At 48.3% G+C, this 24,192-nt stretch overlaps 3 protein-coding genes across 4 annotated transcripts in view; 1 reads left to right on the plus strand and 2 right to left on the minus strand.

Moving 5' to 3' along the window:
• ccdc78 (coiled-coil domain containing 78) overlaps positions 1-108 on the minus strand; it is a 7,385-nt gene extending 7,277 nt beyond the window's left edge. For both annotated transcript variants that reach the window (XM_030340484.1, XM_030340485.1), the window contains exon 1: positions 1-108. This exon is cut by the window's left edge and continues 101 nt beyond it. The gene's annotated coding sequence lies outside the window, so the exon portion shown is untranslated.
• A 538-nt stretch (positions 109-646) lies between these two features.
• ift140 (intraflagellar transport 140 homolog (Chlamydomonas)) overlaps positions 647-24,192 on the minus strand; it is a 41,884-nt gene continuing 18,338 nt past the window's right edge. The window contains exons 19-30 of the mRNA XM_030340345.1: positions 12,254-12,431; positions 11,205-11,395; positions 10,583-10,678; positions 10,179-10,311; positions 8,882-9,025; positions 8,658-8,786; positions 8,052-8,234; positions 7,501-7,707; positions 6,814-7,026; positions 6,101-6,267; positions 5,812-5,953; positions 647-1,393 (exon numbers count right to left, since the gene is read on the minus strand). Coding sequence (XP_030196205.1) covers positions 1,202-1,393; positions 5,812-5,953; positions 6,101-6,267; positions 6,814-7,026; positions 7,501-7,707; positions 8,052-8,234; positions 8,658-8,786; positions 8,882-9,025; positions 10,179-10,311; positions 10,583-10,678; positions 11,205-11,395; positions 12,254-12,431 — 1,975 coding nt within the window. The 3' untranslated portion in view covers positions 647-1,201. The remainder of the gene's footprint in view (positions 1,394-5,811; positions 5,954-6,100; positions 6,268-6,813; positions 7,027-7,500; positions 7,708-8,051; positions 8,235-8,657; positions 8,787-8,881; positions 9,026-10,178; positions 10,312-10,582; positions 10,679-11,204; positions 11,396-12,253; positions 12,432-24,192) is intronic.
• Positions 16,176-24,163, plus strand: tmem204 (transmembrane protein 204). Its single transcript, XM_030340346.1, has 3 exons — positions 16,176-17,129; positions 18,067-18,222; positions 22,612-24,163. The coding sequence occupies exons 1-3, from the start codon at positions 16,850-16,852 to the stop codon at positions 22,854-22,856; spliced, it is 681 nt and encodes a 226-aa protein (XP_030196206.1). The 5' UTR covers positions 16,176-16,849; the 3' UTR covers positions 22,857-24,163.

Below are 24,192 nucleotides of genomic sequence, written 5' to 3' on the forward strand. Positions count from 1 at the left end.
GAACCTTCTCCAGTCTTGTGTCAGTAGGAGACCTTCTGCCGACACCTTCTACAGAGATGTGTTGTGGCTCCTGGCTGTTGGTAGGACTTCCAACTCCGTCGTCATAACGTTGCCATGATGACCGGGCTGGGGGGAAACAAGGGCCTGACACGCATTGTTGTGACTATAACAAATATATTATAATACAAATATTACTATTATATTACTTTTATAGTATAGTAATATAGTAATATAGTATGCTATTACTATTATAGTAATAGTAATACCATAATAGGCTATATTATTATTATTATTATTATTATAATAGGGATAGGACTCATGTTATGGACCTATTCATAGACATGTGTAGGACACTATCTAAATAGGGATGGTTACTCTTATGAAAGGGTTACTTAATGAAAGGGTTTCTCATTGGTCGTGGTCTTCAGTTGAGCGCTCACAGCACCTTTCAGATCCACGCGGCAGCAGCGCGCCTCAACGGTTAGTATTTGAGTTCTGCCCATCAAAGACCGTCAGACCGTTATGTCTCAATAACAGATCGATACGTCTCAACATATCGATATATTGATTTACTAGAGATGGATAAACTAGACATTGATGTACATTAACAGCCTAAAGTAAAATTATGTAGTTTGTTAACCTTTAATAACAAATAATTAAATGTTTATTTTCGTGTGAAACTAAAGCCACAGTGAGGCCTATTGCATTGTTCCTGTAACATTAATGGTTTGATAAAAATAGGTAAGTACTTCCTGTCACATATTTTTACAAAACACTCAAGATATGCTGCATTCAGTGAAATGCAGTGTAAATACAAAACAGTGTACACAAAGAGAGAATTGACACATTTCTGCCTCCATAAAAAACAGGATTGGCGATGCAAAATATTTTATATAAATATATGAGCATTTCATATTACAGGTTTTATGCCAAAATTCAAAATAGAAAAAAGGATAATATGCATGTTAACCAGCAGGACGTAAGGCGAGCATCCAGCACACATTACCATATTATCTATGAACACACTTCCCTGTTTCTGTATCTTAAAGATAAAGAGGATCTATTATTGTTGAGAATATGGAGCCCTAAGGGTCCGGCGGAGCAGTATTATTGTTGGAGGTGAACCGTGAGCTCAGGTTCGGTCTCTCCGTGCCTCTGCTCCTCAGCCCGTGTCCTTTAGTCCTCCTCCAGGTCTTCATCTCTACACCCCCTCGTCTTCCTCCACCTCGTCGTCCTCCCCTCCGCTGTCGCTGCGCCGGGCCGGGGGCGGGGGGCCGCGGCCCAGAGACACCCCCAGCGCCCCCTCCAGGGCCTCCAGGCTGGCCGGGCTCACGTAGGCGCTGACCTTCAGGCTGGGCTGGCTGCTCTGGAGCTCCTCCAGTTTGCGGTAGGCCTGGGGAGGGGAATTGGGGTTTAAGGTAAGGGAGGTGAGGCTCCGGAGGTGGACAGAGAGGGAGCGGAGAGACACCATCTGTGAACTAAACAAACCGAATGAACAGAGGCTGGAGCCTTAGCCACAGGTCGTCACCACAGAGGCTGGAGCCTCACAGGTCGTTACCACAGAGGCTGGAGCCTTAGCCACAGGTCGTCACCACAGAGGCTGGAGCCTCACAGGTCGTTACCCCAGAGGCTGGAGCCTTAGCCACAGGTCCTTACCACAGAGGCTGGAGCCTTAGCCACAGGTCGTTACCACAGAGGCTGGAGCCTTAGCCACAGGTCGTTACCACAGAGGCTGGAGCCTCACAGGTCGTTACCACAGAGGCTGGAGCCTTAGCCACAGGTCGTTACCACAGAGGCTGGAGCCTCACAAGTCGTTACCACAGAGGCTGGAGCCTCACAGGTCGTTACCACAGAGGCTGGAGCCTTAGCCACAGGTCGTTACCACAGAGGCTGGAGCCTTAGCCACAGGTCGTTACCACAGAGGCTGGAGCCTTAGCCACAGGTCGTTACCACAGAGGCTGGAGCCTCACAGGTCGTTACCACAGAGGCTGGAGCCTTAGCCACAGGTCGTTACCACAGTGGCTTGAGCCTCACAGGTCGTTACCACAGAGGCTGGAGCCTCACTATGGAAAGCCAAGAAGGCCACAATCCGGACCTAGATTGGCGCGGTAAAAGTGCAAAACCGTACGGAATCCATACGGAATCCGTACGGTTTCCGTACGGTTTCCGTACGGATTCCGTACGGATTCCGTACGGTTTCCGTACGGTTTGGCAAGAATTCCGTACGGAATCCGTACGGATTCCGTAGGTATGCAGAACGAGGTATCCGTAGGTATGCAGAACGAGCCCCTCCCCTTCTTTGCTTGACCACTAAGTTTGAAGGCTGTCTAACCAATCAGTGAAGAGAAAGACCAGACTAAAGTAACGCATTGTCGAAACTAGAGCTGCAGTGCCTCCATGTTTCGCCGTAACATAAGGCTGTGTTGTCTTTACTAGTTTCACTACAATGTAATGACCACCACTAGCTAGTGGAAAATATATTTGTGTCTAGTACAGTGATATATTTGTATATGTTAGGCTATATATTGAGATGGCAGTGTGCGAAATACCCATCATTATTCGGGGATGCCCTCATCCCCAGATTGTTCGCGATATGCAGTAGCCAGCTCGGCCATAACATTACAATATTTCATGGATGCAAGCAAGCCAAGACAATCGATCTATATCTATAGCCTACATGACAACACGCAGACACACACACACACACACACACACACACACACACACACACACACACACACACACACACACACACACACACACACACACACACACACACACACACACACACACACACACACACACACATTAAGCACACTGGTAAAGCAATAGGAGCCTGCATTGGCTAAAGTTGTTGGGATGCACCTTATTTTATAACAGGGAGGGGCAAAGTTGTGCATTGCAATGCAAACACGACAATAATTGGCACCGTTCTTGCGCACTCAGAAGAACATGAACTGAATAAATGCCAGGTATATAGCATATCGGAGACGGGTACACAATCAGTGCATTTGCAAATGAGAGCCTGCAGTAGGACCGATCTTGTGACATTATTTAATCATCCATCTACAGCTAATACGATCAGACAGATACATCATTGATCACATAAAAGCCCAAAACAAGCCCAACATCACCACGGCAGGTGCACTCTCTCTCGCACATTCACACAATCACTCCAACTTCTCCAACTCCAAGGCAAGGCTGTTTCACTAAGACCACAAACAACCACAACTAACCAGCCTACATATCCACAATAATGCACAACAATCAGTTCTATACATTGCGTCTATCTTCTGTTTGGTGCACATGGCTAATTTGCATAGTTTGCACCGGACTGTCGGCTCCGCTTGTCAAAAAAATAGAACGTATTTGTGAATAAATGCTTTGAATTCTGAATACTGGACTTGGTGAGCTTGAATAGGTTAAATTTAAGTGACCTTTAGTGAGATGGCCTAAAACGGAATACAAATGAATTATTCTAGGACATATAGGCTTTCAGGATCAATTCAGAGGTTCAACTGTTCGGGATTCATTTTGCTTAGCCAGTGAAAGTGACCAGCTGTAGATTCCGCTTGCGTGGGCCACGCAACGGACACATCATCTTACATCATTTGATTTATTGCTGTATAGTTAAACTAGCAAACCATCGCAAGGAAATGTAACAAAGCTGTAGCTGAAAGATTCATCCACAAACATCAGAATAGAAAAACACTGGCAGGGACCATTTTAGCGCCTAATGACTACTGCTGCCTATGCGTGTGGCAGTAATGCAATTCTGCTGAATTATTTGGAGGACTTATAGCTTACTTGTAGTGAAGTATTTTTAACAGTGCGGAATCTACAGCTGGTCACTTTCACTGGCTAAGCAAAATGAATCCCGAACAGTTGAACCTCTGAATTGATCCTGAAAGCCTATATGTCCTAGAATAATTCATTTGTATTCCGTTTTAGGCCATCTCACTAAAGGTCACTTAAATTTAGCCTATTCAAGCTCACCAAGTCCAGTATTCAGAATTCAAAGCATTTATTCACAAATACGTTCTATTTTTTTGACAAGCGGAGCCGACAGTCCGGTGCAAACTATGCAAATTAGCCATGTGGACCTAACAGAAGATAGACGCAATGTATAGAACTGATTGTTGTGCATTATTGTGGATATGTAGGCTGGTTAGTTGTGGTTGTTTGTGGTCTTAGTGAAACAGCCTTGCCTTGGAGTTGGAGAAGTTGGAGTGATTGTGTGAATGTGCGAGAGAGAGCGCACCTGCCGTGGTGATGTTGGGCTTGTTGTGGGCTTTTATGTGATCAATGATGTATCTGTCTGATCGTATTAGCTGTAGATGGATGGTTAAATAATGTCACAAGATCGGTCCTACTGCAGGCTCTCATATGCAAATGCACTGATTGTGTACCCGTCTCCGATATGCTATATACTTGGCATTTATTCAGTTCATGTTCTTCTGAGTGCGCAAGAACGGTGCCAATTATTGTCGTGTTTGCATTGTAATGCACAACTTTGCCCCTCCCTGTTATAAAATAAGGTGCATCCCAACAACTTTAGCCAATGCAGGCTCCTATTGCTTTACCAGTGTGCTTAATATGTGTGTGTGTGTGTGTGTGTGTGTGTGTGTGTGCGTGCGTGCGTGCGTGCGTGCGTGCGTGCGTGCGTGCGTGCGTGCGTGCGTGCGTGCGTGCGTGCGTGCGTGCGTGCGTGCGTGCGTGTGTCTGCGTGTTGTCATGTAGGCTATAGATCGATTGTCTTGGCTTGCTTGCATCCATGAAATATTGTAATGTTATGGCCGAGCTGGCTACTGCATATCGCGAACAATCTGGGGATGAGGGCATCCCCGAATAATGATGGGTATTTCGCACACTGCCATCTCAATATATAGCCTAACATATACAAATATATCACTGTACTAGACACAAATATATTTTCCACTAGCTAGTGGTGGTCATTACATTGTAGTGAAACTAGTAAAGACAACACAGCCTTATGTTACGGCGAAACATGGAGGCACTGCAGCTTTAGTTTCGACAATGCGTTACTTTAGTCTGGTCTTTCTCTTCACTGATTGGTTAGACAGCCTTCAAACTTAGTGGTCAAGCAAAGAAGGGGAGGGGCTCGTTCTGCATACCTAATAGCCGGAGCGAATAACTAATAGCCGGAGTGAATGACTAATAGCCGCGGCTAGTCATTCAAAACCGTACGGAATCCGTACGGAATCCGTACGGAATTCTTGCCAAACCGTACGGAAACCGTACGGAATCCGTACGGAATCCGTACGGAAACCGTACGGAAACCGTACGGATTCCGTACGGTTTTGCACTTTTACCGCGCCAATCTAGGTCCGAATTGTGGCCTTCTTGGCTTTCCATACCTCACAGGTCGTTACCACAGAGGCTTGAGCCTCACAGGTCGTTACCACAGAGGCTGGAGCCTCACAGGTCGTTACCACAGAGGCTGGAGCGTCAAAGGCTTGAGCCGTAGAGGTCTTTGCCATAGTTGACATACACCGCTCCATGTCTCGTCTGCTACGCTACCCGTTTGGCTCATTATCGACTGGAAGATGACCCATCATAGTCACATTATGAAGATCTCCAGATTTAGTGACTTTGGAGCCTTTTGGCGACTGATTCTTTGTAATCCCAGACGGAGAACCATGAATGCGAGAACAGATGTAGAGGCCCATGGCCCAACACTCAGCATCTAGTATTTGGTGCTACAGTATTATTAGGCCATGGACGCGCTCCATGTACCCAGTGGTGTGCAGTGTTTGAGGGGTCTGGGTGGTGGGTGTATGTCTGACCCACCTGCTGGAATCGTCCTTGCTGGCAGTGGATCTCCACTATGAGGCCGTAGACGTCTCCGGTCCTCACCGCCGTGTCCAGCTCCGGCTCCTCCAGCAGAGCGTCGCAGAGACTCATGGCCTCTCCCGGGTCCTCATCACACACCCTGGAGACGGGGGGCCGAAATGGTGTAAAACATGCGGGGGAAATCTAATGTACTGTACGATGTAAAGCGCGGGCAGCTCAAAACCTTGAGAAAGAGGGATTGTGAGGGAGAGAGAGAGGGAGAGAGACATGGAGGCGTGACAGAGACCTGCGGGCCTGGCAAAAGCGTTTGACCAGGGTGACCCGGTGCTGGAGCTGGGCCAGTCTAGTCTCCTGCTCCCCAGGGCTGCGCTCCTTACTCTTGGACAGACACTTGTAGGCCTCCGACAGAGCCCCCAAGGCCTTCTCGTAGTCCCGGAAGTCATCGATCTCCTCCTGGACGACAAACACAGCATGGAGCTAGTAGTGAGACCAGCATGGTTCAAACTGAAGCTGGGGCACTTCCTTATGGACCCTGGTCTATCTTTATCTAGTAGTTGGGTCTTTAAATGAGTGGAAAACATGACGGAACAACTCTGTATCTTTTCTATGCTCTCTGTATCTCTGGAAATGTCGCACACACAAATAACAAAATATATAAAATGCTGAATTACGAAATGAAAATGTTGTAAAAGGGAGAAGATCAGAGAATGTCTCCATGGTAACAGAGATGAGAGGGGCTTGTCTCCATGGTAACAGGCAGTGAGTGGTGCTTATCCCCATGGTAACAGGGAGTGAGTGGTGCTTGTCCCATGGTAACGGAGATGGGTGGTGCTTGTCTCCATAGTAACAGCCAGTGATGTAGTTTATCCCATGGTAACAGGCAGTGAGTGGAGCTTGTCTCCATGGTAATAGGCAGTGAGTAGAGCTTATCCCCATGGTAACAGGCAGGAAGTGGAGCTGGTCTCCATGGCAACAGGGGGAGGGAGCGGGTGGGCGTACCTGTGCGCAGGCCTGGTAGAAGCCGGCCAGCAGGTCCAGGGCACGGCCCTTGGTGTAGAAGCCGATGATGTTCTTCATGATGTCAGGGTTCTTGCGCCAGTCCAGAGACTGCAGGTAGTTCCCCGCCATGATGTAGATCTCCTTCTGCCTGGACACGCCGGCGAAGAACACAATCTTCTCTGTGTCGCCGGACTTCAGCAGCACCCTCATGGCCTGGGTTACAGCACAGTAAAACATCTTCACTAGCTAGTAAAGACGGGCTTCACAGATCTAGCATGTTTCTGCTTATTTCGGGGTGGGATAGTCTACTGGTCACGCTGTTTGATTCCTATAAGGTTCTTGGTTCAGGCCAAAACATCCCTAACCCCTACCTGCTCCTTAAAGACATCTTAAGTTCACTGAAAGTCACTTTGGATTAAAGGGTCTGCTAAATAGTAAACTGATTTGCTCTATGTATTCTACATGTTTATTGGTTTACATGCTCTGTAAGGAGCTAGTCAGCTAGCTCCCAGCACCATCTCTCAGTGAATCCATTGGAATCATGGGAAGATTCTCCAGGGTTCCCCAGTCTCTGTCAGCATGGGCTCACCTCTGCACCATGTCCACTAGGTGGCACTGCTGCATTTAACAAACTGGAACCAGATGTTTCTAAACGGCCAGGCGACCCTGTGTGACGCGAGCCCTGACCTTGAGCTTGTTGCCGGCCTGCGTGTACTTCTTGGTGGCCAGGTGGTAGTCCCCCTGGCGCATGCAGCAGTCGGCGATGCGCTCCAGCAGCTCGCGCCGGGACTCCTCCGTCAGCTCCCCCGTCTCCTTGGCGACCGTCATGCTCTCCGCCAGGTCCTCGGTGATGGTGAGGCTCTGGTCCACGCACAGCTGGAGGGCCTCGTGGTACTGGGAAGGCACACACCAGACACACACACACGTCACACACACACACAGATGAAATTTTTTTAATGAACGAAATAAACATTATAGAGAAAATCGGAATTTGCAAATCACGTGACAGAGCGCATTTATGCCCCCTAGGCACTCAGCATTGTTACACATGTCCTAGCATACTACTGTTTTAAACCTTGTTAAGGCCTTAACGGTGCTCCCATAACGCTCCTCCGAACTGTAATCTCCAACAGGTCTAAACGGGAGGGTGGCCGGATGCAAACGCCAGAGCAAATAAAACAGGAGCTCTCACGTTCGTCTGGCTCCCGGGCTAATCCTCTGCTCTTCAGTTGTCTTACCTTCTTGGCAGCCACCAGCAGCTCCACGGCCTTCTGGTACTGGCTGTGTTTGATGAAGAAGTCGGAGCAGCGCGTCAGCAGGCTGGGGTCCGACGTGTGGTCCAGGTCCTCGGCGATGAGCTGGAGGGCGGAGAACTGCTCCGTGGCGAACGCCAGCTCCAGGGCCTTGGACATGTGACCCGCCTGGAACCCACAATTACCTGGATTACCCACAGAAGGACATGCAAGGGTCCTGAACTTATGACAGTCAGGGGTCAGTACCAGAGACAGACCACCAGAGACAGACCACCAGAGACAGACTACTAGAGACAGACCACCAGAGACAGAGTACCAGAGACAGAGTACCAGAGACAGAGTACCAGAGACAGACCACCAGAGACAGACCACCAGAGACAGAGTACCAGAGACAGAGTACCAGAGACAGACCACCAGAGACAGAGTACCAGAGACAGACCACCAGAGACAGAGTACCAGAGACAGACCACCAGAGACAGACCACCAGAGACAGAGTACCAGAGACAGAGTACCAGAGACAGAGTACCAGAGACAGAGTACCAGAGACAGACCAAAGTACAACAGATGCTCAGAGAAAAATGGGGGGCTCACCTTGTGGTAGAGCACCACAGCCCGGTCCATGTGGCTGCCCCTCTCCTCGTAGTAGCAGGCCGCCTCCATCATGTCCTCAGGGTTACTGAGCAGCGCCAAGTTCATCAGCTGGTCATCCAGACCGCTCTCCTGCTCACACACACACACACGCACACGCACACGCACACGTTAAGCCAAGTCTTAGGGGGTTAGGGCACTGGACCCTGCAGTTGCTGGTAGTTTACCTTGCAGAGTCGTATGGCGTTGTTGTAGGCCTGTGCTCTCGTGTAGAAGTGCACGGCCTGTTTGACCTCCTGGTGACCCTCGTACTGCCGGGCCAGGTGGTACGAAGCTGCCCTGTTCCCCGTGTCGTTGGCGATCTCTGAAGCCTGGTGCACACACAGCCACAGGATGTCATGTGATGTCACATGTTGCAGACCCATGATTGCAGGCAAAATCCACCAATCCATCCAAGTCTTTATGAATCATCATCAATCATCAACAGAGTAATCTGTTATTATGTCGTTACACACTCATCTGTTGTTGCTATATGTTACAACAGTCATGTAGTAATCTCATTTTACTCCTGTTACTAAAGTAACACTGTTATTTAGTAAAAAAGGGGGTGAAATCCTTGTTTTTTTCATTCCCAAAGCACAATGTGAAGGTTTCCATTCTGCTGAACACAGATAGTCATATTTTCTTGACGTCTGAGTGCCTTATCTGAGGAACTCGGATGCCACAAAAATAAACTCGATCCCATGACATTTATCATGGGATCGGGGCTTATCCTGCAGAAGACGTTAGTGTTGACAGTGGAGTACTAGGTGGGACTGGACAACTAACCTATCTCCCGTGCATAGATTGCGGGGGGGAGAAATCCTCCACCTTCAAATACTCTGTAGACTCTGTGTCGCTCCCCATGACATTTATTATTCTGATACCGTCCATACCATATTGCCCAACGACGAGTAGGTAACTGGATAGCCGTTAAAAAAAGAGACCTGCCACAAAGTTGCCTTGGGCTTTCACCATGGGGATAACAACTCTCTAAAATGATTATGTTAGAGTTGCGTTGAAAGTTGCAATGTTTGTATACAGCGCGCAGGCTGGATAGCTGCAGGCTTGATGCTCTCCACTTTTTTTGGTGGACAACCAGCGCCTTGAATATGTACCACAGCGTTTCTACACCTCGATGCCTTTTCGCAAAAAGATCATTTTCGCCTTGTTACTTGTTCCTCCTGTATGTTTGTAAACAGCGCTTTATGCGTATGCTCGCCTCTTCTTCTACTGTAGCAGAAGCAGCGCCCCTTATGGGCCTGGAATTTCTACCACAGCGTTTCTACAGCTCGATGTGGTTTCGTAATGAATCCGTCTTTACGGAGATATTCCTCAACCGCATCAAAGGAAAACAGATTATTTTCGCCCGTGTTCACGGGGCAACAACCGCAAAAAAAAACAACACACAGCATCACATATAACTACCAACCTTTTGAGAATAGCTTCCGCAAAAGATGAGCCTACAGCCTAACAGCAGGTTACCTTCTGGATGTTCCCAAGGTAGCAGTGCACCCGCACCAGGGACAGGTAGTCCTGGGCGTTCTCGTAGTACAGCAGCGCGGCGTCCATGTCGGCCTGGCTCTCCAGGTACTGGGCCCACCACTTGTAGATGATCCTGGAGCAGACGCACGCTGGTTAGCACCACGCCCTCAGGCCCCACCAGGCACGAGGCCCTGGAGGGCCTGGAAACAAATACTGTGGAGCACTATGACCTTAGAATTATCAACCCACTTTAATCAGTCGTCTTTATTCAATAGTTGATGTTATTTAATAATATCTATATATCTATAAATAATATGAATTAAACGCCGGGGGTGACACCAGGAAACACAGAGTTGACACAAGCTCCACTCAACACATTTATCTCCATCCCAATGTGGACCTACTTGTCCTTCATCTTGTCGACGTAGACTTCCAGGGAACCACTGTCGTCCTGCAGCATTCTGGGGACCTCAAACCTATGGGTGTCCGACTTCTCATAGCTGAAACACAGGAGGTGGCATAATGTCAGTCTCCTACACAGACTTTTATTAGATTGGAAAATGGTCATTTATCCTGCAGCCAATCCCAGAGTGGGCGAGGAAAACACTGATAAGAGGGGGGACGGGGGGGCGTCTCCAGTTAATTAATGAGCGCGTAAAAGTATGTAGCATAAGTGTTACTGCTTTACTAACTGGTACTTCTCGACACTTTTTGAAATGCATGATTCACGCGTGGACCAATCAGAGGAGATCATGGAGCCTGGAGAAGACCTCCTAGTAGCAGGGAGGATGGGCTGCAGGCTAACCATGCCATTATATACAGTATTAGGCCTAGGGATCAAGCTATAGAGGAATGTTTAATGGATCTCAAGGTTCCCATTTGATTCTCCTCGTCATCCACTGTGTGTTTCTCACCACCTGCTACGGCGACACGTTGGCTTTGGGTACATGAGTGCACGTAGCACTACAACACAGGCCCAGCACATCCAGGGGGACCTGAGAGTGGCTCTAAGGCTGGGGGTCTTACTAGGACAGGGCCAGGGTCCGGTCCCCCATGGCCTCCAGGTGTTTGCCGTAGTTGTAGTAGGTGGAGCGCAGGTGGATGCGGTCGGAGGTCTGGGCCGTCTCCAGGGCCTGCTGCCAGCGGCCACACGCCTGGTAGAACTGGTTGAGGAGGTCGAAGCGCTCACAGCTCCGGTACAGCTTCTCTGCCTCCTCCTGTCATACGGCCACAGCATGAGGGGGGGGGAGGACGCCGTCTGGTGGCTAGCTCCATGACCTCTTGCTTTGCTCGACGGCCTATCCTTGGTTTTAACTTCACTAAACTGTCAGATGAACACTCACCATCCACATACTTATATTAAACCGTTTCTTACTTTACGCTGGATAAAACACACCATCTTTAATCTCAGATGCATTTAATATCGCAATGCATTTGGACTTTGCAATCGGAAATGATGAACATATTTGCATATAAAGCGTGGAAGTGAAATCTGATCTCAAGATGGACGCATGTGGCGGCGGTACGAATGCCAGGTGTGAGCTGTCTACTTGTGATTGATCACACAAGAGGCGGGTAGATGCCAGGTATGAACAGAGCCAATGAGAGGTCTCTAACAGACCAATAACAGCCAATGGGATGCTCTCTAACAGACTGATAGCAGCCAATGTGATGCTCTCTAACAGACTGATGGCAGCCAATGGGATGCTCTCTAACACACTGATAGCAGCCAATGGGATGCTCTCTAACAGACTGATAGCAGCCAATGGGACGCTCTCTAACAGACTGATAGCAGCCAATGAGATGCTCTCTAACAGACTGATATCAGCCAATGGGATGCTCTCCAACAGACTGATAGCAGCCAATGGGATGCTCTCTAACAGACTGATAGCAGCCAATGGGCTGCTCTCTAACAGACTGATAGCAGCCAATGGGATGCTCTCTAACAGACTGATAGCAGCCAATGGGATGCTCTCTAAGAGACTGATATCAGCCAATGGGATGCTCTCTAACAGACTGATAGCAGCCAATGGGATGCTCTCTAACAGACTGATAGCAGCCAATGGGAGTCTCACCAGCATGCCCAGCTGAACAGCCAGCACGGCCACCTGGGCCTCGGCTTGGGGCTGGGCCTGGGCCTCCCTCAGGGCCCGGGCCGCCCTGGCGTTGCCCATGTTCCCCAGGCAGACCCTCGCCACGTCCAGACGCCGGTTCTTCACGCACATCCTGGCCATGTTCTCCCATACGGCCACGCTGGGGGGGCAGAGGGACAGGGGGTCAGTAGGGCCACACACTGGTGGTCCCAGGTCAACACCGGGGGAAGGGGTGCAGCGGGGGGTCCAGTAGATGAGCCTCAAGCCAAGCAGAAAGAGGGGCTCCGTCGGGTAGGGGTAGAAGAAGTATCTCAATGTGCATGTGAACAATGCAACACTAACGTGAAATGCACATCTAATCATACCTTAACCACAACTGAAACTAAGTCATAATAATACATAATAATATACAATAGATAGAGTGGTACGAGCACAGGGGCCCCTTGTTCAATGTCTGACTGCTTCCATTACTATCTCCCTAATCAGCACAGCTGCTGTCCATCTCTGCAAGGGGGTGACCGGTTTTTGTGTAGCGTCTTATCCTAGCTATCTTATACGGGGAATGGATTAACCTAGCAATTGAACATGCTTAGCACTTGTTTCTGTGAGTATCTTTACTGTACCGAAAGCGACATATTGTCGTTTCTCTTTCTTCTGACAAACAAACTTATCGTAAGTCGCTTTGGATAAAAGTGTCTGTTAAATGCCCTAAATGTAAATGTGCATGTAACTCTGTGTCACTATGATCAGGGATCACGCTGCTAGAGAGGAGACTTTTGCATTTAGAAGTCCCATCTATGGAGCCCGGGATGTGACATGGGAATTACGCGCTTTAAGTTAATCACAGCTTTGAATTCAATGCCTGAGTGAGGGTTAGGCTTCCCGGACACCTATATATATATAACTGTTAACATATAGTATAACGCAACAATGTGTGGTGCATTTCATATACAACATCGATCATTATAACGCTCATACACAACGACGCAGCTAAAAAAGTATCATGAGTTGGCGTGGGTCGTAACCATGGGGATAGCACGCCCCCCCTCTTTCCTAAATCTAAAGGTATATTGTTCATTCTGATTAACAATACACCAATATATATACCAATATGATTTCAGTCGTGTAAACCTGCCGGACAGAACATCATACAGGGTTGTGGTACGGCCCAAATGGGCGTCTTGGCTTGCCTAAATGTTTGTTCCCCACTATGGTACTATGAAACATAGTAAGGAGAGTGTGTCAACAGGGGAATGCTAGAGAGCATTGACCAGCAATGTTACACAAGGGATTCTCAAATGATGCAGACCCAGACCTCGGCACCCCTTCTGGAGATCGGGATGCAGGATCCAAGAACCATTTGTTGCCTGCTCCTCTGCTGAGAATTTCCATAAAGATTAGGTTGTTATACTATCTTTCTTGAACATGGTCGAGTTATCTGTACTGTGAGCAGATCATTGGACATGATGCATCATTATACGTTAGTCATTGGGTGATGTGGTAAAAATCATGAGTATCTCAAACAAAATTTGGAGTTGTTAGAAAATAAAATACTGAGGTTGGGTGAACCTATGTTTAAACTGGGTTTGTATAGAACGTCCTTGCATTTTTGCATTTCAGAATACATATATACATGTCATATATATCATGTTTGACATACACCTTGCATGAAATGGCATGCAAATGCTTCAATCTTCCATGGACCTTTAGTCATGTGGTTTCTGAAGATTCTTTCTCCAACAAATATCAGAGAAATGGTATGTTTCTGATTGATGGACAAGCCTGCTTGTAAATAATTGTTCAATCAAAGTTCGAGTGATCACATGTAACCTTGATTGGTGACTAAGGCATTTCAACCTTTTGTAATCATTTTATAGATAATAAAAGGAGGGAGTGTAATCGGAAATTCCTATTTTGCTTTACTTTATCATTTTCATCTTCTCCCAGCAACCACCGTCGTATGACACAGGGAAGCCTCGTACAAAGTCTCACTGCTTCCATTACTATCTCACTAACGAGCACAGCTGCTGTCCTTGAAGAAGGAAGAAGTGCCCCTGTAGGCGGTGAACTCTTGAAGAACTGTGTTTCACTGTGATCAGGGCCCACGCTGCTAGAGAGGGGATAAGATAGATAAATACTCTCATACTATTGTGTGCATTTAACAGTCTCATCTGTCCTAGACGTCATAAAGAATTGGCAGTGCCAAAGGCAGTTGGAAGGTTGTGGGCTGTTCCACTGGTCCCTGGTGCTCTCTATCTCAGGGGCTTCAAACAGAGTGGTTTGGCCGGGAGCAGGGACAGGGCTTTGGGCTGACCTGGTGTTAGATACAGCTCTTTACCCCACGCACAGTAGGAAGGGGGTCACAGACTAACGTTCCAAACCCTCTTCCAAGCCCAACAACAACAACAAAGACCTCCCCATAACCATGCATAGCCTAGGTCACTTCAGTCTCTTTATCTTTTGCCCAGAGCAGCAGCTACCGAGAGAGATCAGCAGGTGTTCCCCAAGGACGTATCGTTGTTAGCGGTGGGAATCTAAATCGCCAAGCAACGTACAGCGAGAGGAAGTTGTTTGCTTCCCTGGTGTTTCTTTGGGGCCTTGTTGAGGAGAGAAGGAATGTGAGGGAGGGGAGGAGGGTCTGAGCGTTTCACATGTCTGCATGAATCAAGAACATTCCATGCTTCCAAGAGTATAGCGGCTGAGCTCAAATCAAAACCAGCAGGGGGGTCTCTCTCGCTCTTCCTTTCTCCCCCTCCCCACCTCTCTCTCTCTCTCACTCGACGTCAGGAGAGCTGCTCCCCTCCTCACTTCAGCAGAACCAGATGTGAGCTGTTTATTAAATCAGCCAACAGGAAATTCCCCAAATCTTTGGGGGCCCTCATAATACACAAATAAAAAGAGAAGGAGGGAGAGAGAGAGACAGAGAGCTAGAGAGAGGGAGAGAGAAAGAGGGAGAGATAGGTACAGTAATAAATGTAGAATTCTCATCTCTTCCATCTCTCTTCCTCTTATAGGAAACACATCCTGCAGCACTTAAACCACAGCTAGGAGAGAGAGGGGTAGAGATACGCAGAGAGAGAGAGAGAGAGAGAGAGAGAGAGAGAGAGAGAGAGAGAGAGAGAGAGAGAGAGAGACAGAAATAGATATAGGAGCCTCATAATGGACGCTATGGCAATGAAGTCTGTGGCCCACACACCAATCGAGTCCAAGCAAAACACCAGATTAATGTAATGCATGTCAAGCAGAATTAGGACGAAAACAAATGATAATCATCAATCCCAAAATGAGAATTGAAATTAACAATCACTTGAAAGAAAGCAATCCAGACACTCTCCATTTCAAAGCCCTCCCCCCAGAAAGAAGTCCTGTCAGCTGGCTGGTTCTGCAGCTAACACAAACAAAGCACAACAGTTAAGGGGAATGGTTTGATTAACCATCTTCAATTCAACTATCTCACTACACACGGTTTGAATTTGTATTGGATTGCACTGCATGGAACATTTCATGTTTCATGCATATTTTGATCAATTTTAACCTTTTGTATCTTACTTTGCTTTTGTATGATTGTATGATTTTAAAGCAATAAAGCCCTTTGAGTCTTGGCTCTTGAGAGAGCGTAAGAGACAGAGAAACTAAGAGAGAGAGTGAGAGCGCAAGAAAGTTTGATGTTCTCACACTGCACACAGAAGAATAAACCACAACCAGATGTCCCACCCCCCAGACACACACACACTCTCTTGACCTCTGATTCTGCCAACAGAGGACAGGAGAGGTTTGAGAAAGAAAGGCAGTCAGAGAGAGAGAGAGAGAGAGAGAGAGAGAGAGAGAGAGAGAGAGAGAGAGAGAGAGAGAGAGAGAGAGAGAGAGAGAGAGAGAGAGAGAGAGAGAGAGAGAGAGAGAGAGAGAGAGAAGGGGAGGGGGCAGAATACTTTGTGCAGCTTGTCAGAGAGTAAAATCCTCCCAGAAGAGAGAGAGAGTGTGGGTAAGAGATCAGTTCACCAGCACTGCTGCTACAACACTCTGCAAAGGATCTGCCACTTCCCCCAGCACCACAGAGAACCAACGCTGGACAAAAACCTGCTAACCCGTGGAGCGTTAAGCTGCTCCTAACGTGCTGCACAGTGGAGCTCCTGGAGGGACGCAGCAACAGGGACGAGACGGAGGGAGGCAGGGCAAAGCGACAGCCGGGCTGCAGCCTGACACACAGACAGAGCCAGGGGAATGGACCAGGGATTCTGCTGGAGCAGACAACAAACAGCAGCAGTCCAGCCCCAGGAGGAGCAGGGCTGAAGCCCCCCGGCAGCATCCCAGCTTCCCCTTGATGACCATGAATGGAGACGTCCTCTAAGACTCTGAGAGCCCAGAGGCAGCTTTAGCCGCTCGCTGGAGGAGCACAGGGAGGAGGAGGAGGAGGAGGAGGAGGTGCAGGCCACAGCGGACGTCGCTCCGCTAGAGGAGCGCCAGGACAGCCAGGGACGGGGAAGCGAGGAGGAAGAGGGAGAGGCAGAGGAGGAGGAGCAGGGTTTTGGAGCGGGAGGCGTAGGGGGTGGAGGAGCGGTGGCGGGTGGCGGGGGTCGTATGGCGGCCCGGAGGCTGGTCGTGGCGGCGGTGGCGGTGGCGTTACTCTCCCTAGTCCTCAACAACGTGGCGGCCTTCACGCCCAGCTGGGTGCTGCAGAGGCTGGAGGACGGACGCAAGCGGAGCGTGGGGCTCTGGAAGATGTGCCCCGGCGGAGGGGAGAGGGTGCGGGACGAGCCCCAGGCCGGGAGGGGGGGCCAGGGGCCACAGAGGCAGTGTGAGGGCCTGGGATGGGGCTCGGAGCTAGCAGGATACCAGGAGTCCCGCAGCACCGTAAAACGTAAGTGTTTCACGAACCGAGGCATGTGGAACAACCACATTGACCAAACCTTCTAGCAAGGCTTTTTTGAAGTACTTCCATTTGGAGATTTGGAGAAAAGCAAAGGAAACTGACAATATTCTGCAGTTAAAAGGCTTTTTGATTGTAATGGATTTTTTATTATCCATAAGGAACATGCTAACTTAATAACATTAGAGAGAAGTCAAACACATCTCTACCCAAAAGGTTTTACCACACACCGCTGTTGAGGCTCCCATGTGATGTAACACATCTCCATCATGTTAGCCCTGCTAGAGTGCACACAGCGCAGCCATAAGTGGTGTCAAGGGCCTGACAGAATAATGTAATCCTGGACGACTGCCCAGCCATTGCCTTAATAGGACCATAGATCTACAATGATTCATGTACAGTTAGAAAGTCGCTCAGCCCAGGGCCGAGGTCAGCTAGTAAACATGAAATGGACAAATTCTCAGCATTAACGCTGCTGACAATAAGATCGCATGAGTTTGCGTTAAAGTTCTAAGGTTCTTCAGCCCAAATCAGGACACGTTTTCTTATGCAACCGGTTCATTAAATCAGAGCAGGTGTTCCATGCTGCCATGTCATAGATCTTCCTGAGTGTGAGTGGTGGTTATCCAATGCACCCTGGGTGTGCAGCCTTACCCAAACCTTGAGTCTAATAAGTCAGACTGTAGCAAGGTGAGGTTGCTTCAACCATCAACCACACACACACTCCACACAAGTCCTCACAGGTTAAGACTTTGAGTTAAAATAAGGTCAAGTTTGAGTTCCAGGTAAAAAAGTTTAGAAATACTCTGACTGGTATCGTTTTCCGGGGTAATGTCAGTGCTGTCCTTCAGTGAGAACTAGTTGAATGTGAAGGTCAGCTGGTGCTGGTGATACCCCGGCTCACCCCTCTGTGGTCTGCTCTCTCCAGTGCAATTTGACATGATGCGGGCCTGTAACCTGATGGCCACGGTGGCGCTGACGGCGGGCCAGCTGGTCTACCTGCTGGGGCTGCTGGAACTACCCTTCATCAGCCAGGACTCCCAGTGGTGGGAGGAGGCCATCGCTGCACTCTTCCAGCTCGCCAGTAAGTGGACCGACGGCTTCCCAGCCGTAAGTCTCTGTGTGTTAGCCCGCCAGTGAATCCCACTTTCAACCCCACTCCGGCTCATCTGATGTGCATTTTGCCTGCCGCAGATTGCTCTATTATAAGCTAAATAGTTAAACTATACGTTTTTGATTCAAATAAGGAGAATCATTTCCTTGGTTCCCAAGGTCCTTAACAGACGACAGATGAGTCAAATCTACTAATGAACCATTGTGTTTCAGCCTGGACCTTAATAATATTAATGATGGACATCCCATCTCTTCAAGTAGAGAACTTAATGTTTCATTCCTTGCCATCCTCAGCCACCCTGAAAACATGAGGCCTTAGCGTCCTGTTTACTTCACTCATTACATGTTTTCCATGTCTTCACTTCATCACGAATCGGGTTACAAGTCGGGTAAGAAAAAAGAAAAAAAACGTGTTTCTGCAGAGCCAAATAAGGTCTGGAAGTTGAGTGATTCATATCCATGATTCTAAAAATATATTTTGTGTATTTGGAGTTGTTCCCATCTTAAAAAACAAACAAGGTTGGCTTGATTGGTTTGGTCTCAAGAACAAAGTAACCCATCCAGAGAAGGAGGAGAAGAAGGAAGGGAAGCAAGGAGAACAAGAGTCGCTCCTTATCAGTCCAGGAACCAGTTTCCAAGGAATGGTTGACTGGAGCTAGACCTGGACCAGGAGTACAAGAGAGGCCAAGACCCCCGGTACCTTTCCCCCGTCCCCATGGGGGTCTGGGTCAGCACATCCTGGCCAGAGCGGCTGCTTGTTTTACTACTGCAATACATAAGATAGGACCCTTTTGGATCATCGAAGGCGTCTATCAACACTGTGAGTGCAAACAATGAGGGGATCAAACCCCCACACGGGCAGTGTTAATGCCCTGCTCTCCCAGTTGAGCTGCACCGGGAATAACACCTCTTACCCTGGCCATGTTAGTGCCATACTCTACCAGTTGACCCGGACAGGGAATCAAAGCCCTCACCCAGGCAGTGTTAGCGCCAGCCTCTGCCAGCCCCACTGGACCAGCATCAGGGGTGCTGGTAGTACCAGGACCAGAGCTGCAGCGGTTCAGCCTCCTGCCTCTGGTCTAAATTTAGTCCCCCGCTCCCAGGGATGGCGGGCCGGAGTCGCAGCGAGCCAGGGAGCGACAGGCGGGCGCCAGGATATCCCTGCTCAGGACCAGGAAATGCCTGCAACTACCTGTTATGCAAAAGCCCCACGCCGGGGGAAGGAAAACGAGGAGGTGCGGGAGGGGGGTGGAAGACAGTTGGACAGGGACTGTTTGCATGAGTGTGCTCTGGTGGCTGTGTTTATGCATGTGCCACCGTGCGTGCGTCTTGGATTGTGTTTATTTGGGCATCGAGAGATTCGGACTGTGTAAATAGTTTGGCTTGTTTGGATGTTTGTTGTGTTTTTTGTGTGTGTGTGTGTGTGTGTGTGTGTGTGTGTGTGTGTGTGTGTGTGTGTGTGTGTGTGTGTGTGTGTGTGTGTGTGTGTGTGTGTGTGTGTGTGTGTGTGTGTGTGTGTGTGTGATATTGTTAAAGTGTGTACCTGTCCTGTATGTGTGTGTGGGTGTGTGTGTGATTGAGTGCTGGTGTAACAGTGTTTTCTTGAGTGAGATGCGTGCGTACTGCGCGTCAGGACCACAGGAATGTCCCGGTTTACCCCGGGGGTGTGGCGGTAGACTGTCCGGATAAGACGTTGTGGCTTTTATGTGGGTCTTCACTAAACATCCAGGAACCAGCGGCACCCAGTCCGGACCACGGCAGACACAAAGGCTACAGGGTGTGTAGTGAGGGACCCTCCCACCTCGGAGAACTCCTCCAGAGTCTCACCAGATATCATCTAGAATCCATCTCAGAACTAGGAGGCGACCGGATCCACCTCTGCTGTAAACAGAACCAATCAGGACCTGGAAGCCCCTGACATTAGTTACAACAGGAACAATAGCTTGCTTACACGCAGCTCTTCCACAGTGACGTTCTTTGGGGAAAATCTTCCTCTGGACTCCGTTTTTAGAGCTTCTATTTAAAGTCCCGACCAGATTAGGGTCAAATTGGTGACCCATCTTATAGCCGACAAGAGCATCCTGGCCAATCACAACACTGAGAACACAACAAGACACCCATTCGTGCATTATGTATATGCCAAGGAAACTAATTCAGGGCTACATAAAGAAAATCTCTAATCCCCTACCACATTAGGGGGATTTTTATTCAGTCTTCTCTCGTTATTAGCCAATATTATGAGCTATTCTAATTTAAGATCAGGCACTTCAACATGTCATCATCATGCCCAGGAGGCTGCTTTCAGTTTTCATTCATTGATGTTCCACAAATGACAGATTTCCTATCAAGCAGCCTATGGAGAACCACCATCCAGTGGTGAATCACGGAGGGCTCTGACCGCTCTAACCCCAGCTGTAGAGCGGGCGGCGGGGAGGCTGGCTGCAGGCTGCCCCTCTCCAGCTCCACTGGAACCATCCAGTACACTGGGTAATCAGCATTCTGTCAGCGTTATCACTAGGCTGGGAAACAATGGCTTAAGAAATCAATAGACCCGCTCCACGGCCCGTCTTGTGCGGGTCTGATCGATCCTTCCAACATGTGGATAAAAAGCCAAGCTTCGATTCTAAAACAAATGAAGAGGACGTCATTCTTTGTCACAATGTTTTCTGACATTGTGAAATTGAATGTTAACACATTTGTCAGTTCAGAAGATGATGGGGCGCTGATGGAAAGATGATGGTCAGCTCATTCTTAAAAAGCCTTGGTTGTGTTTCTGAATGGACCAGAATGCCAACTTGGTCAAAGGTGAAGATTGGGAGCCGAGGGGTTGGAAGGCTGCTTGTTGTGTGTGAAACGCTGCTGGCATTCATTGGCAACACCACTGCCATTCCTCGTCTCCATTGTGTCTCCACATGGACGCACACACAGCAGAACCAACCATGCACACACACACACACACACACACACACACACACACACACACACACACACACACACACACACACACACACACACACACACACACACACACACACACACACACACACACACACACACACTTAAGCTGAGGAATTCAACCAACGGGGTGTCCGACTACATTCTCTGTTCCCCAAATGTAGTCTGACCCTGTTGGTTGAAAGAGGTGATGCTGGGAAGTCTGGATCCCTCTACTAGTGAGTTCTCTACAAAATGGGTTGAGTCTGACAGATTTATGCATTCTTAAAAGGTCCTTTAAGTGCTCATTAAGACAGAGAGGCCAGAGGCTTGTAAAGCGTGAGTAGAGGTGGGTGAGTGGACCTAAGAATGAACTGCATCCCTGTTGACCTGGGGAGGATTTGGTGAATCTGGGAGCTGGGTTTCAAACAGAGACCAGTTGAGATTCTCTGTGGCTGACATATCATGTCAGAAGTCTGGCCGAGAACCCAACCTGTAGGCGTGGAGACCAGGGGAGGAAGGAAGGCAGGAGAGGGGAAGAGGGGGAAGGAAGGCTGGCAGATAAGGCTTTGCCAAAAGTCCAAGAGAAGGTCTCCAGCCTACCCCTGTCATGGTGGAGATCATTCAGGTCTTGGGATAAGGAGCTGCTCAATATCAATAACACATAAAGCTATCCTACTGTAGGGAGAGTCCACACAGCCAGATAGAAGTTAAGAGCTGCTCAATGCTAATGCTAACACAAAATGCTAACCTAACCTTTTTTTAATGCAAATGCAACATTTCTATACACATTGTACATTTTCCCATGGCCAGTTTTTCCATTATTGTACGGCCTGACTGTACTTTTTGAGATTTGGATCTTTAAAGTTGATTCTATACTCTATTATTTTGAGCTGCGCAGTGGTGGAGGCAGAGAGAGAAGAGTCTCTCAGCAGTGCTGCCCCACGGTGGAGCTGCAGGAAACACACTGATTCACTTCCTGAAGGGCAAACATCCCCTCTCTTCCAGGGGTATTTTCGTTCTCTTTATTTACACCATTGTGGAGCGTCTAAACTCTTCATGCGTGTGTTATTGTTGAGCGCAGACTGGCTCCACTATAAAGAGGAACAGGAATAGGGGGAAATCACCAGAAGCCCCTGTGTAGCAGTCAGAGTCATGCACAGCTTCCATCAGTGCTATAGATCAGGAGTCTTCTAATGGTACAATTAAGGGTCAGCACAAGAGACTGCATGTCCATCTGCCTGTCTGCACTCTGCAGGTAAAGTCAGGGTTTTCTTGAACCATGTGATGAAGCTAACTGTGGTTAGGCTAACTGATGTGGAACAATGTGATAAAGCTAACCGTGGTGCAGCTAACTGTGAATTTGAACCATGTAATGAAGCTAACTGCTGAAGCTAACCATATCCTCCGTGTTCTTCCTCCCCAGGCTTCGTGCTGGTCATCGGCCTGGTGACGTTCTACCGCATCGGGCCGTACACACACCTGTCCTACTCCTGCTACCTGGACATCGCCGCCTGTCTGCTCACCACTCTAGCTGCCGCCATGCTCATCTGGAACATTCTGCATCGCCGTGACGACTGCATGGCGCCCAGGGTCATCGTCATCAGCCAGAGTTTGGCAGCGCCCTTCCACCCCCGACTGGACAACGACTATGTTGAGTCGCCCTGCTGAGCGGAACAAGCCCCGCCCCCTTGGGGATCGGCCATGTTTAATTGCCCATGGAGCCGTGGCTCCAAGAACAGCACTGCCGGCAGACGGCCCAGTCCACATATAGCACATACAGTGTAGAGCTCTGCTCCTTCAGGGTTCACTAACTCTTTCTTCAGGTTCATGAGGAGATTTTCCAATTAGTGGCACATGAAAAGAAGCAATGCAATCCCAGCTGATTTGAATTCTTCAGTTCAGCGAGAAACAAAATCAGACCAACCAGTAGGAATAATCGGATTAGAATTGGAGATCACTCTGTTTTGGCGTGTTTTCCTGAATCTCATTAATGTATGAAAGTGCTTGTTTGTGGGGGGGGGGGGGGGGGGGGGGGGGGGAATGAAGGAACCTTTGTTGCCATGACGACATGACTCTTTGACAAGCAAGGTGTGGCTAAGCTGTTGAGCAGCTTCAATTTGGGACCGAAGATGTAAAGACATGAACTACTTTCTACTGTAGGCCTTCAGCGCTAGATTCTACACACCACCAGTTGTCCCACTGGGGCGTGGCCGGAACAGACTGGGGGGCTATGGAGCATGACTGTAGTCCCTGAGAAGGTGGATATCAAGCTGGATCTTGAGGCTCATGTAAAGTTATACCCCTACTGCCTGGCGCTACCCTGTCTTTGGAGTCAGTTTATATTGTTGAGGATTAGCATCCCTTCAGCTACATACATAGCTTTAGCATACCACTATGACTGCATGCTTGTTAAAGCTTATAGATTGGAGAATAAAACTGCTTCTAAACAGAGATACCAAAATACCTCAATAGTTTCATTGAGCCCAGGACTCCTGCAATCTGAAAGTTGTAGACAGAAAGTTATCTACAATGTTTTAGAACCTATACTTCAAGGCTCAACCTCTCTGGCCTAGTCCTGTTTTATCCCTCACATTTCCTCCGAACACATACCAAAGATTGTGATGATAGATTTGATAAATTGAAGGCGATTGAAGACAAACAGACAAAGATTTTAATCGATCACAGATGAGTGGTTGGGTGCATAATTATTTAGGTAATATATTTTAGTAGACTCAACCCTAAGTTGTGGGATGGCAAAAACCATGTTTTGATACTGAAGTACATTATTGGTGATGACTCAATTCTGCTCGCTTGTGGTACATGGAATTAAATTAAGAATAGTGCTATTGTTATTATTTTTATTAAGGTTATGGTTATTATACTACACATGAATAACTGCCCAACATAGGCATACATAAAAATAATGTAATATATCTTACCAATAAATCAATACAAGTTCCCATGGAAAAACACAGGCACATGCTGTTGTATTTCATTTCATATT

Source organism: Gadus morhua, chromosome 18 (assembly GCF_902167405.1).
Source record: "Gadus morhua chromosome 18, gadMor3.0, whole genome shotgun sequence".
NCBI lineage: Eukaryota > Metazoa > Chordata > Actinopteri > Gadiformes > Gadidae > Gadus > Gadus morhua.